The 18211-nt window shown below is 44.4% G+C and overlaps 1 protein-coding gene and 1 pseudogene across 3 annotated transcripts; both read left to right on the top strand.

Moving 5' to 3' along the window:
* The first annotated feature begins 1040 nt into the window (after nucleotides 1-1040).
* Nucleotides 1041-3869, top strand: LOC307088364 (uncharacterized protein). 2 transcript variants are annotated; one of them, XM_079754222.1, is made up of 6 exons: nucleotides 1041-1151; nucleotides 1491-1510; nucleotides 1626-1826; nucleotides 1979-2181; nucleotides 2431-2446; nucleotides 2835-3869. In XM_079754222.1, the coding sequence occupies exons 1-6, from the start codon at nucleotides 1123-1125 to the stop codon at nucleotides 2876-2878; spliced, it is 513 nt and encodes a 170-aa protein (XP_079610348.1). In that variant the 5' UTR covers nucleotides 1041-1122; the 3' UTR covers nucleotides 2879-3869. The 2 variants fall into 2 exon arrangements, with proteins under 2 accessions (XP_079610348.1, XP_079610347.1); XM_079754221.1 differs by having other exon boundaries at nucleotides 1043-1151; nucleotides 1488-1510.
* A 5484-nt stretch (nucleotides 3870-9353) lies between these two features.
* On the top strand, nucleotides 9354-10228 carry LOC307087640 (putative nuclease HARBI1; annotated as a pseudogene). Its single transcript has one exon. The product of its transcript is annotated as a putative nuclease HARBI1 (transcript).
* The last annotated feature ends 7983 nt before the right edge of the window (nucleotides 10229-18211 follow it).

The raw sequence follows: 18211 nt of genomic DNA, 5'->3' as shown, positions 1-18211 counted from the left end.
CCGGGAGGGCGGGGCCTTGTCTGGACCGGGAGGGCGGGGCCTGGTGGTCTGGACCAGGGGGCGGGGCCTGTGCTGGTTTGGACCAGGTCTGGTCTGGGCCGCGGCCTGTGCTGCTCTGGACTGGGACTCCAGGGGACGGGGCCTGTGCGGGTCGTAACCGGGTCTGGACCGGGTCTGAAGCAGGTCTGGACTAGGACCTGTGCTGGTCTGGACCGGGTCTGGTCTTAATCTGGACTGTGGCCTGTGCTGGTCTGGACCGGGTTTGGTCTTGACTGGGTCTGGTCTGGACCGGGGCCAGTGCTGGTCTGGACCGGCTCTGTGCTGGACTGGGTCTGGACCAGGTCTGATCTTGGATCCTGCATCAGAGGCCGTTTCTGGACCGCACTTCTAGGACCGCAGTTTCAGTGACAGGGTTGTATCTCCCTGTAGGATCCTCTCCCTGGTAGACGGGGGCGGTAAGGGAGCGCTGTGGTACTGACCGTAGGAGGGGTACTGACCGTAGGGGGCCGCTGTGGTACTGACCGTAGGGGGGCGCTATGGTACTGACCGCAGGGGGGCGCTGTGGTACTGACCGTAGGGGAGGGTACTGACCGTAGGGGGCGCTGTGGAACTGACCATAGGTGGCGCTGTGGTACTGACGGTAGGGGGCGCTGTGGTTACTGACCTTAGGGCTGTGGTACTGACCGTGGGGGGCGCTGTGGTACTGACCATAGGGCTGTGGTTCTGACAGTAGGAGGCGCTGTGGTACTGACCGTGGGGGGCGCTGTGGTACTGACCGTGGGGGGCGCTGTGGTACTGACCGTGGGGGGCGCTAGGTACTACACGTCGTGCCTCCCAACAAACATGTTTGAAATTGAAAGTAAGTTCCAGGTTGAAGTTGTCTTTTAACGGCACGCCGAAGTGTGAGTGGCTCACTTTGATGGTCTTTAAGGCAAACACACCTACATATCCGAGGGTCCCACAACTGCAGCCTGTGTCTACGTCATTGGTTCAGAGACGAGACTCACACACACACACACACACACACACACACACCCTCACACGCGCGCGCGCGCACACACGCTCAAAAGCGAAACCTAAAGAATAAGCTAAAGCAAAGCGGAAGTTTGACAGAGCAGTATCATGGCAGAGGGCGGGTGTGACACTTTCGGGTACGTGGCTCAATGGTTAGGATTGTTTTGTCCGTATAAATGTCTTCATTAATGTACAAAGCACGTTAAGGGGAGTGCCAAGGACCGCAAACGATTTCCTCCGCCTTTGTGTGGTTGTTTTCACAACCCCCCTGAAACGCAGATTAATGCTTCGTGTGGTAAAAATGGCGAAGTTTTTTTTATGTTTAATTATATATTGTATAGCCTTATGTAGGAGGGAGAGCAACTCATGTATCCATAATAACGTGTGTCCATATCCCTACATGTTACAACATTGTTAACGCATAGAATTGATGTTCTCTTCCATTAATATTTTCTCTTTTCTCTTCGTTTAAGAAGGGCTCCACAAGGTGTTACTGGTAAGAAAATGACCAGTGAAACTGCAGGCAGTAATTTGTGTGATTGAGAAACCAATATGTATGTTGAAGATATGTACGCCTCCTGGGCTTTCTTTGCTGTCATTTCTGACCATAGTTAACATGTCTAGCAGCGGAACCATGAGAAGGTTTTACACTGTCAATGGGGACACTGCTGTGACCAATGAATTTACAACCAAACTCAAGAAAAAAGGCAAGACTGAAGTGTCAAAGGAGGAAAGTGAGTTTACCCTGGCCTTCTGTCTGATCAGCACCCGGGCTGGCATCGATATCCAGGAAACTCAAGACAAATGTCCAGGTTTGAACACATCCATCAGACCGAAACAGGATCTATCCATGCTTAAATCAAACAAAACCTGCACCATTATGTTAACATCTTTCAACATTGTACAACAATTGGCGGTAATTCATTGGCCTTCAACAAATGACCTTTTGATTTAAAACCTGCAGATGGTAAGCCAGTTATCCTGGTGCTGCTGCATCACACCTTTGATCCTGAACATTGTGAATACCGTGGCCCGGAAATAAAGAAGGGTGCCTCCATCATTCTCTCTGTGGACCTCCTGTTCCGCGAAGAGAAGCTGCTCAATTGTCATCACAATAGAGGAGCACTCCAACAGATCCTGGATGTGGTTGGACACCCGTCCTTTTGGGTAAACCCATTATGTTCATTATCTGCCAGCCCCATGTGTTTAAAGCTTTTGAGTTATGATACATAAGTTATACACTTCTACATCAATCATGCTGATTGGCACCCTTGTAAATCGTTCCAACAATTAGAAACTTTTGCAAATTATTTATGAATTTATTTACTTATTTAACAGTAATGTGTACATTAAGATAACACATTGAATTCATGGATTTCATTATTCAACATTAATGATGTATTTTTTATTTCCCAGGAGGGGACCAAGCTGTGTAAGTACACAATACTTGTATATTGTATGTATAAATTCATTACACTGTACAGTGCATGCTCAGAGATTAATAATCAGTGAATAATTGACACTTATAAGAATAATTGTCTTATAAGCACCCTTCACTCTGACCCTTGTCCAAGATATATGTGGCCTTACAACAATTACAAGTTATTTCATCTCAATGTGATTCAATTATGTATGATTAGATTCATGAAAAATACATATTGAACTGTGGGTAATGGTTGATTCAGAATGATGAGATGTTAGTAATGCTTTGAAGTATAGGAAGCAGACGAAACACAAGATGTTTTACTTACTTTCAGTATGAATGCTGAATGGCATATGTACATCCAGTCTAAAGTTAACTTGCTATTTCTCCTCCACAGGGATAACTCATCAGTTGTGTTCATGTATATTCAACCCTCAATAAACGTTGTAACAATGGAATTACTAATGTATACAAATCTTTGTCAAATTTTTGTATCATTGTAATAATTGTCCACTACATATAAAAAAATAATGATATCCAGTGTTGTGCCTGAACGCGTTCATTGAAGATAGTTCATGAACTCGTTCATATTTTGGGCAAACGTGAACTGAACGTACTGTATTACTGCCTGATGTACGTTACCGTGAACTCGTTCATTCTGGTGTCTGTGAACGGCACGCTCACTCGGTTTAACTTCGTTCAATAGGGGGGTTATTTGTTTAACAACACGGCGGATGCGCGCGCAGATAGCCGTGTTGTTTGACCGGTTGCCATGGTAATCTCCGTGTGGTTAATTTGCAGTTGCGCTGTTGCCAGCTTACTGTTACATTAAACTGTAATCAGAAAACGCAGTTATATGCTATATACCCTATAGTATCTGTCGTATAAAGGCTGGGACGAATTTCAAATTATAAACATGTACACTTTATTTTGAAAGTATAAACTGGCGCGATTCCCATTGAAACGAATGGAGCGGTGATTATTCTTAAACTAATCAGACGACGCGGTTATATGCTAAAGACCCTAGAGTATCTTTGGTATAAAGGCTGAGACGAATTTCGAATTATACATATGTACAATCCCAACGTTAGCTCTCTGGCTTGGTCAGCGGACTAGAATACCTCCTAGAATCATTGCTTGTTGGCCGGAAACGGAAAGGGGGGCTGTTCACGTTTGGTTGTAGTCTTTTCACTCGGTTCTCCGTCTCATCAGTAGGGCTAGAACCGAGCGAAAAGACTACAACCAAACGTGAACACCCCCCCTTTCCGTTTCCGGCCAACGAGCGATGAGTCTTCCAACAGAAATCAATGGGATTTACACTGATGATATCATACAATAAATTAAACAATCTTATATATATATATGTGTGTGTATTTGTGTGCATGTGTTATATGTCATATATCATAACCGGGATGCATTTCGTATTGCTCTGTATTCCAATGATTAAAGCTGTTGAAATGAAACTTGTTGTTTATGGTTTTCTTTGTTTTCCTAGAGGCCCAAATTTTCTGACCAGCAACATGTTTTAGTGTTGTAAACCAAGCTAAATGCCACAGGAGTTGTGTTTTGTTGGTACGGCCCGCATGTGAAGCCGAGACTCTGAACTAGAAAGAGAGCAGCCGGCTCCAGGAGGGCCATGTGGTGTTCCTCAGCACCATGGCCCACACTGCTGAAGGTCCTGCAGCCAACATCAGACCAGCCGGCTCCAGGAGGGCCATGTGGTGCTCCTCAGCACCATGGCCCACACTGCTGAAGTTCCTGCAGCCAACATCAGTCGGCCACCCACATCTGTCTAAAGGTCCTGCCTTTTTTTTAGCTTTCAATAAACTGCACCTCCCTTGCGGGTGTCTTGACCAGGGCGGCCAGATAACCTTGGAGATTAGAGGGAAGTTGAGGGTGTGCACGCAGCACCTTTTCTGGGGCCTATTCAGGGTCACATTTTCATCGATGCAATTGAAGGAAAGAAACTGACTATTTACAGCCATTTCCCAAGTTTCAAACTTGTAATGCTATCCCCAACCACAAAATAATAGCACAGAAAACAAAGGTAGGTCATTGACCTGATCAATGGTAACGACTGACCAACAGGTCTGGGAATTTTGACCTCGACCTGGTGCCTTAACAGACTGCGGTCCGTCTCCCACATCAAATAACCTTTTAATTACTGCACGACATCCAAACAAGGCTTCAGTCATGCATTTGATGATTGTTCAAAAACAAGGCCAAATATTGTTCATAGATTTATAATTTGTATCCTAGAGCCCTAACAGATATCACAGAGTCTAGAACCCCATCCACACGAGCGAAAATGATCTTTTCCCCTCCGTTTTCCTTGGCAGTGTTTCATGAATTTCTCCTTAAATATGGACTCAATGCAAAAAAAAAAAATCTAGATGTAGAAACGCTGTAGTACATATTCAAGGCCACTGGGTGGCACTGGTTGACCACCAAAAAAAGGAAGATGAGGCGGAGCATGCCTAGCCTGGGTATACCCATGCTGAAATGCTTTGCGCGCCATTTCATTTCGCGCTGCAAGGCAGCCTGGATTCCATGGATCCGATTTGCGCCTGAGATAGGGAACCAATCACAGAAAGGGGAGGGACGGCAAGACGATGACGTCTATGCGACACACCGAAGCTTGAGGTTTACGGATCCAAAATCGCAGCAGACGCGTTACCTTTCGATGCAGCCTTATGGTGCGTTCCAGAGCCCAACCAAAGCAATGGGATGTGGGACTTGTCCTAACTTAAATGTACTAGCTCTTACTTCAAAGCGTTCCGGGCTTTGAAGTAGGATGCAAGCAGAAAACATGGACGGCCGCCGCGCTAAGCTGATACTCGCTTTGTTTTTGAAGAGGCATTTTGACTGTCAGCAATTAAGTGTACTTACATACACAAACGAGATGGAAGAGGCCAAACGACGGATGAGGTAATTATGCACTGTAGCCTTCCTCATTGCAAAATTGCTTTGAAAAAGTCTTAAAACATCTAAAGAAAAATATGTCTATCCATTTGGCTAGGCTACGTGTTGTCTTCTTACACCCCTTCCCCTATTAAATGGCACAAAACTGTATGACAGTAAACAAATTGCATGTTTATACATCAAAATTGTCCTGATGTAATGTCAATCAATATTACAACAACAGAGTAGTTATTCTTCCTGTTTAAGTAGTCCGCCCCCTCTGGTGTGTGGTCTTTGTATTTTTATGTGGCATTCATTTTTTTAAAATATGTCCGTAATTTAGGAACTCATACACTCAGTGGCGGTTCTAGACAAATTTTACTAGGGGGGCCAAAGAGGGGCCGGTGTTCAACCAGAGGGGCACAAAAAAAAGGCACAAAATGATATTTAAAGATTTATTTATTTTATTTTCAAATCAGTAAAATACAAAGAAAACTTCCCTGTATGGCCCAATAAAACAAACCAGCTCAACTGTACTGCATGGCTTTTTAACTTAACCACTCAATTTATGGAGCTCATGCCCTAAATCCTGAAGCTAAAGGAGGTAGGGCCGTAGAAAAATGAAAAATACAGTACAGGGTACAAATACAGTGTTTCAATTCAATGTGAACAAACCTCCAGGGTACAACAAAGGGTATAAAAACGTGACATTACCTATTAATGTAAACACTACACTACAACAACAGGATACGGCGGTTGTGCTGTCTGGCAAAACGGTCCACAAATGCATCCAGATCCAGAGCCTTGGCCCTTCTGGACTCTATGCTCAGGACACCAAGATCACTGAGTCTCATGTCAGTAGTGGTGGACCGCAGGAAGGTTTTGATCAGTTTCAGTGTGGAGAAACTGCGTTCGCAAGAGGCTGAGCTTACAGGAAGGGTTACGGCAATCTTGCACAGTCTAAAGAGTTCAAAGAAAACTTCCCTGTATGGCTCAATAAAACAAACCAGCTCAACTGTATTGCATGGCTTTGTAATTTCACCACTCTGTATTTTTCTGTCCAAAACTCTCTTAAATTGATGGAGCTCATGCCCTAAATCATCAATGTCTGCATTGTACAAACGGCCAAATGAAAAAACATTTGTCTCCTTTAAAAAGGCATCACTCTGGGGGTTGAGAGACTGTATGCTTGTCATGAGCTCACAGTTGGTATTGGAGAAACGTCTGTTCAACTCCTTGAGCATGCTGTCAATTACAGGATAGAAAAATGATGTGCAAAACATAGCTTTGTCACGTTCTACCTCCCTCTGACCAACAGTGCTTAGTGTGCAGTAGCCACTGAGCCTAGTGCTCAGCATTGTCTGACGTTTTGCCACTGATGGTGCAGAATCACAGTGCTCACAAATAGTCAATGCTTCATCCCACAACTTATCAAAGAAAGACTCCTGCCTGTGGTCTTTCAATGTCTGGACTAAAGCATTTACCAAGTCAACAGCTCTAGCCAGATCAACGGTTTGTGACTGTAACATGTCAGACAGTAGTTTTGTCTCCCCAAACATCTTACTAAGAGTGACAAGGTGCACAACAAATTGTAGGTCAATTTGAGGCAGAAGACCTCGGGCCTCAACAGTTCTTTCACCGTGGCGTTCTTGAGCAATCTGTTGCAGTAGTCGTTTAAGGGCAGGTAGAGTGTCAATTATGTTGCGTAGTGCTAGAAATCGGCATGCCCAACGTGTGTCGCTTAAACGTTGCAACTCTCTTGTTTTGCCATACATTTCTTTTTGGAGAGACAGCCATTTTGGGTGCACATATGAGCCAGAGGTAAAAATATAAAGGCTCTGTAACAAAGAAAAAAACTCCTCTGTTTCTGGGACATTTTTGACTACGTCAACTAACACTAAATTGAGACAGTGTGCACTACAATGAATGTAGAAGGCAAATTTAGCCTGTTCTTTGATCCTTGCCTGAACCCCTGAATGTTTACCGCTCATAACGGCAGCGCCATCGTATGCTTGGCCTACAAGGTTATTTTTGTAGTTCAGGCCGTAACTTTCCAGTAAGTTCACTATTTTTCCAGTTAGGCTTGCTGCATCTAACCTCTCTGCAGATTCAAAATGGAGAAAACTCTCCTTAATGGCCCCATTGTAATAGTACCTGAGTGTGAAAGAAATCTGTTCACTTTTTGAAACATCCTTTGTTTCATCTGCCATGATGCTGAAAACCTCACTGTTCTTCACTTCTTCTATGATTTCAGAACAAACCATTTCTGCCAAACAACCCAAAACCTCATTCTGGATGATCTTGCTTGTGTACTTTGCATTGTTAATAGAAGTTAATCTTCTCTTAACAAGTGGGTCGTGGTTAGCAACTGTGCTAAGAATTTCCCTAAAGTTTCCTTTGTTATTGGACTCTTCAGATTCATCATGCCCTCTTTGTGCTATGTTTTGTGTAGCTGTAAGTAACAGCACTTCCCCAATTGTTTTAATGTATGCCCGATTTTCTTGTACTTGTTTAGTGTGTTCTTTGTTAAGGATATCTGTTAGTGTTGCATCATTTTTAACAGCACTTTGATAATCCCGCCATGCTATCATCGCACACTTGTGTCGCTCAGACTTTGCATGAACTGAAAACCCTGCCTTTCTCATAGTTGCATTTTTCCAGTTTCTAAACCCAGGGGTTGAAACAAAAACAGTGTCAGGGGCCTTTGGTGTGCTAAAATGTCTACATGCATAGCAATATGTAGAGTCCATTATGACAGAATACTCAAGCCATGGATGAAGAGTATACCAGTTTTGCCTGAAGCACCGTCTTCTGTCCCCCATCAAAGTGGTTGGGAATATATTCAAGTTCGGCTGTACTGGTGCATCATTCTTGGACTTGCTGATATCTGTAGAAAGATGTACAGTAAACATAGAGCACAACTACAACATTTATTTACTTACGCATGTATATCTGCATGTAGTTCAAGTTTGTGCCATATTGGCACAAATTGAATTTACAGCAGAAAGCATAATTTTAAGGATACACAGTAGACCTACAATGAAATTGTAATTGCACTACTTTGCAAACAGAAATAACCTTCTTCATCACAAACCTGCAGTACTTGATCCACATGGATTTACTTGCTGTACCTCTGGCTGTTTCTCTCTCTGTCTCTGTATGTTTTCTTCCTCCTCACCCTCTTCTTCATCCTTCTCACTCTCTGAAATTTCCCTCTCTGTGTCAGAGCCCTCACGTTCATCACATGCCCTCTCTCCAACCTCCTCCGACTCTCCCTCTTCCTGCTCCTCAGCTCTCTCAATACCTTGACTTGTTTCTCTCACTGCTGTTTCTTTCACTTTTTTGTTTACTGGGGCAAAAAAGGATGCTATATTCTTTCCTCGTTTCATGATAGCTGCTATTAGAAGAAAAAATCGTAGGGGCATGCATTACACTTCGTTGCATAACCATCTCTCCCTACTTAACACGGGAAGATCAACAAGAACAACAAGTCACATAAAAGATTAAATCGTTTTGCTTACCTTCGACTTTTGCAACAGGAGAAATCGTAGCTCCTTTCTTTCTCCAGGAGTATTTGCTGAGCTCGCATTCACCGAGCAGCAGCAACACAGTGTTTGGGTGCGCCGTTTGGGTGCGCCGCTCTAATTTACCCGTGTAGAACGTGCAGCAACAATGTTTGGGTGCGCCGTTTGGGTGCGCCGCTCTAATTTACCCGTGTAGAACGTGCAGCAACAATGTTTGGGTGCGCCGTTTGGGTGCGCCGCTCTAATTTACCCGTGTAGAACGTGCAGCAACAATGTTTGGGTGCGCCGTTTGGGTGCGCCGCTCTAATTTACCCGTGTAGAACGTGCAGCAACAATGTTTGGGTGCGCCGTTTGGGTGCGCCGCTCTAATTTACCCGTGTAGAATGTTGCGTCGCATTAGTTCCGCTTTTGGCACTCGCGTGTAAAATCATAATCAATTCATAATTGTTTTATTTGGTCAGCACGGTGGGGCCACAGGGGGGGCCAGGGACATGTCCACAGGGGCACGGGCCCCCGTGGGCCCCCGTGTAGAACCGCCATTGCATACACTTCATGTTCTCATGTCCCAGTTTGATTACATAACTTACCTACTGAAGCAGCTGGGCCTAAATGAAGAGCACACAGGAGGCCCTTCTTCGATTCCTCTGAGACAAAAGCATGCACTTTTTTTGTGGTATTTGGCCAATCAGAATAGTTTTCGTGAAATGTCAGAGAAATTTAACATGTCACAATCATCAGCCCATAGATGTATTGTTGAAGTGCTCTCAGCTTTTTGCATGATGGTGCCCTCTTTTGTCAGCTGGCCCACCATTTGTGAGAAGACAGCCTCCTCTGCTGCTTTCAACACAAAGTGGCATACAAGGAATTATTGGGGCCATTGATGGCTGCCACATAAAGATACAAAGACCACACACCAGAGGGGGGGGGACTACTTAAACAGAAAACAATATTGCTCTGTTATTCTGCAAGGGATCGTGGATGAGACTGGGAGGTTTCGTGACATATTTGTTGGTGCACCTGGCAAGGTGCATGATGCAAGAATTCTATGAAAATCCACTTTTCTTGAAAACTGGAACGACAAGATGGGGAGGTTCATGTTGCTCGGGGATAGTGCCTATATTGGGCAAGCTTACCCTTGCATCATGACCCGAAGAGGGACAACGGAGCCCTCACCATGCAGGACCAACTGAACAACTCTAAGATAAGCAGAGGCCGAGTAGTGGTAGAAAAGGCATTTGGTAGACTGGATTTAGAAGTCATGCTCATCGTGTCTGCGTGTATGCTCCATAATCTGTGCACAGGTCCTGCAGACATCTGTGAAGAGCATCCAGGTGGTTGTCCGCGTCAAGAAGATGAAAACATCTGACATTGAGTAATAAACCATGTTCTTGCAATGGGCATATCTGTTTTGTGTAATTTCTGCTTAACATTTTTTCTGCTTTGTTTTTGAGATAAGTGTCGTACATTTCATACTTGTGTTTAAATCAAAAGGAAACATCACAAACAGTTTGAGAGTAAAAAAACCTTTACTTGAATACAGTTATGTAAAATCATAATACATAAGCCCTGGAAATTAATAACTGTGACATTTTTTAACAGGCATGTCCAAAATATTGTTGGCACTTTGGCACAAATGGTATAGTAGGCTATGACAATACATTTAATTGAAACATTTTTTTTAACACATAAGTTGTCCAAAAAGAAGTATAGGCACTGAACATATGTCAAACAAGTGGTATAGTAGGCTATGGCTACTAAGAGAGAGAAATCACTACTCACTACTATCTTGCATCACTACCCTAACCCTACCCCTAACCCTTACCCTACCCCTAACCCTACCCCAACACTTTAAGACTTGTTAAGATATTCTCTCATTAGAACCTCAAAGGAGGTCTGAGCCTGATTCATTTGAATTAACAATTCCCTGTGCCTCCTTTCGTTGGCCGACTGACGCTCTGAGTAATTCCACAACGTCGTTTTGCTGTGACCTAAACCTCTGTCTAGGTGTGCTCATTGTTCTGGGTGGGCTCACTGTGCTAGGTGCTGTGCTCACTGAGCTAGGTGCTGGGCTCACTGTGCTAGGTGCTGGGCTCACTGTGCTAGGTGCTGGGCTCACTGTGCTAGGAGCTGTGCTAGGTGCTAGGTGCTGGGCTCACTGTGCTAGGTGCTGGGCTCAGTGTGCTAGGTGCTGGGCTCACTGTGCTAGGTGCTGGGCTCACTGCTAGGTGCTGGGCTCACTGAGCTAGGTGCTGGGCTCACTGAGCTAGGTGCTGGGCTCACTGAGCTAGGTGGTGGGCTCACTGCTAGGTGCTGGGCTCACTGTGCTAGGTGCTGGGCTCACTGAGCTAGGAGCTATGCTACCCTGTGGAGATGGGCTTGCTGCAAGTAACTGCCCACCCTCATTGACCAGATCAGGCCTGCGAATCTGGATGCCCTCTGAAGTTCCGATAACTAGGAACTCGACATCATGGTTTGACCCCAAAAGGGCATCCGTTTCATTGTAAAATTTGAAGCGAATTGTTCCCCTCCCTGTGCTGCTGTTATTATCCTTATTTTTTTCATACCCATCTACAAGGGTGTTCCATTTTCTATTGAGCCGTGCAGGATCAAATATCTGACCAAAATAGTCAGACAGCTCACCGGCCATTTCCCCCCACATATGTTTCTTTGAGCCCTTCCCATGTTTTATCCTGTCTGAGGGAGTTCACTCCCATTTGCCTCTAGGTGTCTCCTCATTAAATCAATAAGAAAGAGCGTATGCTCTTTCGATCCCCTACTATTCTATTCGCTTTGCATTGGTGGAAGTGAGATGGGGGAGTGGTGAAGTCGAGCTTTTGGATTGCATGGTTTGATTGTAGAGTTATCCTCATGTTCTGTATTTATTTATTAATTTTTACTATTATTGTTTTATTGGGACAAATATTAACACATTTCTCCTACGGGGGATTGATTAAGTTGTATCTATTGAACAGACAGAAACACAAAACAAGAAAAAAAACACAATTTACTTTACACACTTTACCACAGCTTTAGCCTACTGAATGCCACAGATATATTTTAAGCATTGCACTGAATGCCACATAAATATATAATTATGTTTTTGTCGTTTGCAGCATTCAAAAGTCCAGGGAAAAGTATATTCCTCTACTAGTGTTACTTAGGCCAATAGCCTTTTTGAGGCAGTGTTGTTTCTGCCTATTACTGTTGTTAAGGGCCAATAAAGCACATTATCATACATTAGTCACTGTTGACACATTTGTATCAGTCACATGTTACTATACTCTCACCCCCCCAAATCTGGAGAAAAATTAGAAAATGAATGTGTTGTTCCCAGACCTCATCTCAATGTAGATTGAGATGAGCTCTGGCGTTAGCCAGGCTATATCGAGCCTGCGCGCTGTATACAAACATGTGGCGCGTTCTGGGAATTATGGGGAAAACATTTCGCGACGTCGATAAGTTCTCGTTAACGACACCTCATGACGCTCTGATGATTCTACTTCCTTTTGGCGACAGGGGCCAGATTTTGATAACGTGCATGAACATGGAGGACCACAAGGCAAACGTTTTGACCGGTGCGAAAGTTCTACTCAATATAAAATAATCAAACATCATCTGTCAAGGTGTTGCTTGTATTCACCAATGACAATAAATATATTTCTTGCGGCCTCCATGATCACCAACAAACACAGAACCTATGTTCCATGCCCAACAGATGGTGGCGGTCATCCGGTTGGTGTGATATATACCGCTGACGAAGAAGAGCTTTTAAATTCCGAACGCAGTGCACATGATCGGTCGCTGTCGGGAACAAGAGTGAGCATCATCACTGACGAGGCGTCTCGTTATTACCAGGACACATTAACGCGCCAATTCAGTCGAGGAGGAGAAAGCACTTTTTAAACCTTTTAGATTGAGCAGAAAAAGTTTAAAACCTGGAACCAAGCCAATCGTTCGTCAGGCTAGTCATGACAAGAAAATGTTTGATTCGGGGCAATAAAAGAAAAATGGAAAATGGAAGAAAAGATTGAAGGAACTCATTTTGGGACCTTTTCCCACTGGTTTTTTGCATTCCTTTTGCAATGGTTCCAACACAATATTTTAGCGCGTTTCTTGCATCTTATAAACTTTGTCATTATTTATTGTTTATATTGTTAATATAAGTTGTGTCATATATGCTGTGTGTGTGTTTGTGTATGTGTGTGTGTATGTTAGTGTTTCATATAGTGTATAGCGTTGTCATCGACATGGTACGTCCCTTCGTTGCTGACAGCAGTTACCGCAATAACGTCACTCATTTTAATTAAATGAATTCAGTCTCGGATTCCAATTACTTATTCATTCAACATTATGTATTCCTAGCTTTTAAATTACTAAAATTACTAAAAAGCACTGCTAGTTCTATATAATTATTTTTACTTTTATTTTAATTTATTCTATATCTAAACATATTTTTCAACATGTAGAGCTCATTTCCTCTACAGCTCTTAGAACAACTCTTCAACTTTCCATTAATCTAAGGGAAATCTTGGTGGCTACGGTAAGCGATCGGGTTCAGTGACAGCAGTCATCCGCGGCTTGACTTTTGCGGGTTCAGTAAACGTTTCCTGGTAACAGCGAGCTCCACTAATCAGAGACGTTGTGTCACACTTTAGGATTATGAGTGGTTTCAAAGACATCGCGAATAAAACATGTTTTTTTAAAAAAATAGTTGTTGCTAGTTCTTTAACGTGTGGCTTTTACAGGAGCAAATACCATCAATTCACAAAATAACGGCGCCTGGTACGTATAATTTGGATGGTTATGACATTATGGCTTTTAATCAAAATCTCTATGATGAAAATGAATGTGTACTTTTTACTTCCGGAACCACACTGTTGCACTCTAGAGAAGCAAAGTCCCGCCTTTCTATTTCCGATACATGGGTCCTCAAAATGAATTTCTGATGCATGTATTTCAATGGCGAGATGAAAATTATTTTCTGGTTCCGTTTGAATTGTGCCATGAATTTCACATATGTTGTTGGTGGTTTTTAGGGATATTGTTTCATGCAAAGAAAACTACAATTTATCTTGAAGGAGTTTGATAATGTTGGGTTTTGTGTGAGGCCGCTTTGTGAACTACAGCTCTTCGCTGCTCTCGACGCGAATGATGAACCTCAACACCCGCACTCGGAACTCTGATACAGACATGGCAATCTCTCTGCTCCATTTCACCGCTTTTTTCTAAGGGGAGGATATCAGCATTGAAAGAGGGGAAAACCATTATAAGTCGGGGAATATACATTCAGGAACAAAACTCACCGGAATGTTGGTCTGATCAGCATTGTGAATCGCTGTGAGAAAGGCTGATGACGTGACTTCACACCAGTGGAGGCTTGTGGTCAAAATTTTTGGTGAAGCAAACCCCGTCGACCGACGCACTGAAACAAGCGCACACCTAACCCCCCACCCCTGGGTCACATAACTGGAAAGGAAAGACATCCAGCCTACCTTTTCTTTCCCTAAACTGTTCACCTCCAATTCCTGCTGTACTGCATTCTGATGTCCTCTCCCTCCTGTTCTTCCCTCCAGACAATTAGAGTTAAATCACTACAAAATATGAAAATACATAAGTTATTGTAAATGTAACCGGTTAGTTTCTGGCATTGTCTGCGTTGTGTTTTGATGAAGAGGCCCAGACCAGGATATCTTTGGAGGCGATCTCCGTTTATTCTGACAAAGGTGTAAATAACAACAATATCCTCCGGTCAACTGTTATTAACGTGAGCTCCTCTCCCAAGGAGTACAACATCAAAAGGGTATGTTGCATTCAATACATTAAAACAAGGACATATCTGTGACCACAGTGTCGCTCACCTCTCCCAAGGAGTACAACATCAAAAGGGGAGAGGCAAAAGCGTGAAGCACATTTATAGGGCGGACCCACGAAAGTGAACGTCGGGGTTGCAAAGTCTCACAGTTAACAATGTCTCACAGTTGGTGGCAGTGGTGGGATAGTGGCGCCCTCCAAGAGCACAAAGAGAAGTCCAGGAAGACTGCAGCAGATACGCCAGGGGATGTCGATCCGACATCTAACCCGGGGTATGCCGCGGTCAGAGGAGGAAGAAGATGAGGAAGCGGATGGAGCCCAGGGAGGTGTTCCAGTGGCTGTTGATGCCGCAGAGGACACCAGGACGATGAACATGGCATCCCTCTACAGCCTCCTTCAGAAGACTCTCCGGAGCCAAGAGCGTGAGGCCCACAAGCAAGAGCAAAGATGGCGTAGCGTGCAGGTGCAGCTGAACAACGTCCGAGATGAGCTGGAGGGAGAGCGAAGGCGTGGCGGTGATGGACGTCGGCCAGGAAGTAATGGCGTGCGACATCCAGTGGAACCACCACCAGCAGCACCTCCGTGTCCAGGCCCAGGACCAGCAGCCCCAGCAGACCCAGCAGTGCCGTCTCCAGCCGCCTGGACCAGAGCAGCCGTGCCAAAGCTGGAGGAGGGAGATGATATCGAACAGTATCTCACCACCTTCGAGAGACTGGCAGCCGCCTATCGGTGGCCAAGAGCTGAATGGGCCGTGTACCTGGTACCTTACCTAACGGGACGGGCACAGGCTGCATACGTGGCGATGGATGTCCTGGAGGCCATGGACTACAGCAAGGTGAGAGAGGCCATTCTCTCAAAATACGAGATTAGCGAAGAAATCTACAGGCAGCGGTTCCGTGATCCGGACGTCCGACCAGGAGAGACCCCGAAGGAGCTGTACAACCGCTGTGGTGGAAATTAACCTTACATTTTATGGTAAGCTATGATTATTATTAGGCCTACATATCATATAGATACTTTAATGGTGGAGAACAGCTGATCACCTTTAGCCTAGATGTTATGGGCCATGTGACATCAGTGAGAGGGTCCAGTCTACTCCCATTTTGATGTACTCACTGAGGACAATGCTTACATTCACACGTGTGCATCATCTCTGTTTGTATAAGGATAATATATGTTCTAAGGTCACATTGGGATTCAGAAGACAGGAGAGTATACTGACATCCACACAGTGTGACCCAGAAAAACATTCTATGCACATCAATATCTGCTGAAAGTCCAACTTTGTATTGAGTAAAGGATGGGGGATATAAGAAGCTGTACGGGATTCATTCGGGAGTGCTTTGCAAACCACTCGGCTTTGTTGTTGCCTTTTTAACGATAAAGTCTTTTTTGTCAAATTCTCTCCGGACCCCTCTCGATTTTTTCAATCTCTGTTAGTTAAAGAATTAGATAAGTTGTTATTATTAATGCCACCACACTGCCTGAAGGATAACTACAGAAAGTGGATCAAGCCAGACAGGAAGACTGTTGAGGAGATCGGAGAGCTCCTCATCCTGGAGCAGTACCTGTGTTCCCTGGCTCCTGATGTGTGTGTGTGGGTGAAGGAGCATAACCCGACCACTGGCCAGCAGGATGTGGAGCTGGTAGAGGCGTTCCTTGCGGCATGCTCGGGTGCGAAGGCGTTCCGGTTCCAGAGCTTCAACCGATCCCCAGCCGGGGGTAAGTTCAATTCAATTCAATTTTATTTGTCTAGCCCTTAATCACCATTACAGTCTCAAAGGGCTTAAGGTCAAATATTTATGACATCCCCCTTTACCCAAGCCCCCACAAGGGCAAAAAAAACTCCCTTGAAATTAGCAAGGAAGAAATCTTGAGAAGAAACGCATAGTGGGGGATCCCTTCTTCCAGGGATGGTCAGGAGTGCAATGGGTGCCATAATTGACATACAGGTAAATACATGCACATCATGTTAAAATGGTGATGTGGTGCTGGCCGGTTGACCATGAGGAGAGTCCAGGCATCCAGTCCAGTCACCGCAACACGCTAGTACAGACAGAATAGTGAATTAGAACGGAACAGTAAATAGTGGGAATGTATACTGCAATAACAAAACACAAACAGAGTGGTCTTCACTTCGCATCTGTCGTTTTCACAATCCTATGTTCCAAATGCAAGATCGTATAGGTGCGTTTTGAGCTTTACTTTGAATAGCTCCACAGAGTCAGCTTCCCTGATCACTTGTGGCAGCTTATTCCATAGGAAGGGGGCTCGATAGGCAAACGCTCTCTGTCCAGCCGATTTCTTTTTAACCTTCGGCAGTTAAAGAAGGCCAGCTCCCGAAGACCGGGGGATTCGTCTGGGGGATTCGGTATGGGAGTTGGTCCTAGGGGGTCTGGTCAGAGTAGGACGCCATACACACAGCCTAACACAACACCTACTTCACAGCCTAGACCACCATACAATTCACCCCCTAACTCACAGCCTAGGCAGGCCCCAGCACCCACAGCCACACAGAGCAGAGTGAATGTGGTATGTTACTACTGTAATCACCCAGGTCATATCAGCAGAGAGTGCCCCGTCAGAAAGGCCAAAGAGATGCTAGGCATGTGTAGTGTACCTCGACCTGGTAGTACATCTAATGAGTGTGTGGGAAAAGTTCAGACTGTCCCTGTTAAGGTCAATGGTAAAGCTACATTCGCTCTCCTAGACACAGGCAGCAGCCAGACCTTGGTTCAGCCCCATCTGATAGACAAGTCAGAGAAGCTGGGGAAAAGGCAGATCAGGGTGTGTTATGTTAATGGAAATGAGCATGTCTATCCGGTGGCAAAGATATGCCTTGTGGTTAAAGGGCGTACCACCTTTTGGCTAATGGCGGGGGTAGTTGAAGGGTTGAGCCAGCCAGTAGTATTGGGACAGGATGTCGTCTTACTGCCTGAATTGGTGCAATCTACCAAGCCAGTTAGTATGGTAGCGACTAGATCACAAGTTAAGGCTAAAGTGGAGGCTAATAAGTCACTGTTGGACATGATGCCCTTCAGTCAGGTAGAAATTAGCCCACCTGGGCATGTCAAGGCGCAAAAGAGCCGCAGACAGAGAAGGAAAGAGAAGCTGCAGGGCACAGTGCAGAGAATGGGAGATCAGTTGCCAGTAGTGTTGTTTTTGGCGGCCTGTTTTACTTTTAGTTTTAGTCTAGTCTTTGTGTCAAGCCATCATTTTAGTTTTTATTAGTTTTAGTCACGTTCATACTCCTTTTAGTCGTGTCAAGTTTCAGTCGACTAAAAGTCTGAGCATTTGTCTTATTTTAGTCAGAATTGTCCATGACTATTTTAGTCTAGTTTTAGTCGAGGAAAACTGATGACATTTTAGTCTAGTTTTAGTCGAGGAAAACTGATGACATTTTTGTCTAGTTTTAGTCAAAGATTGTATTTAGCCAAACCCATTTTACAATTCAAACAAGGTTATCTTATTATATTATTGCTACATTAAAGACTCAAGAATACATCCATTCCAGACACAGAAGACGCTCTGATTTGAA

The sequence above is a fragment of the Pollachius pollachius genome, assembly GCF_949987615.1.
Source record: "Pollachius pollachius genome assembly, chromosome: 16".
NCBI lineage: Eukaryota > Metazoa > Chordata > Actinopteri > Gadiformes > Gadidae > Pollachius > Pollachius pollachius.
Note: the sequence above shows the minus strand (reverse complement) of the source record. Positions and strands in the feature narration are given on the sequence as shown.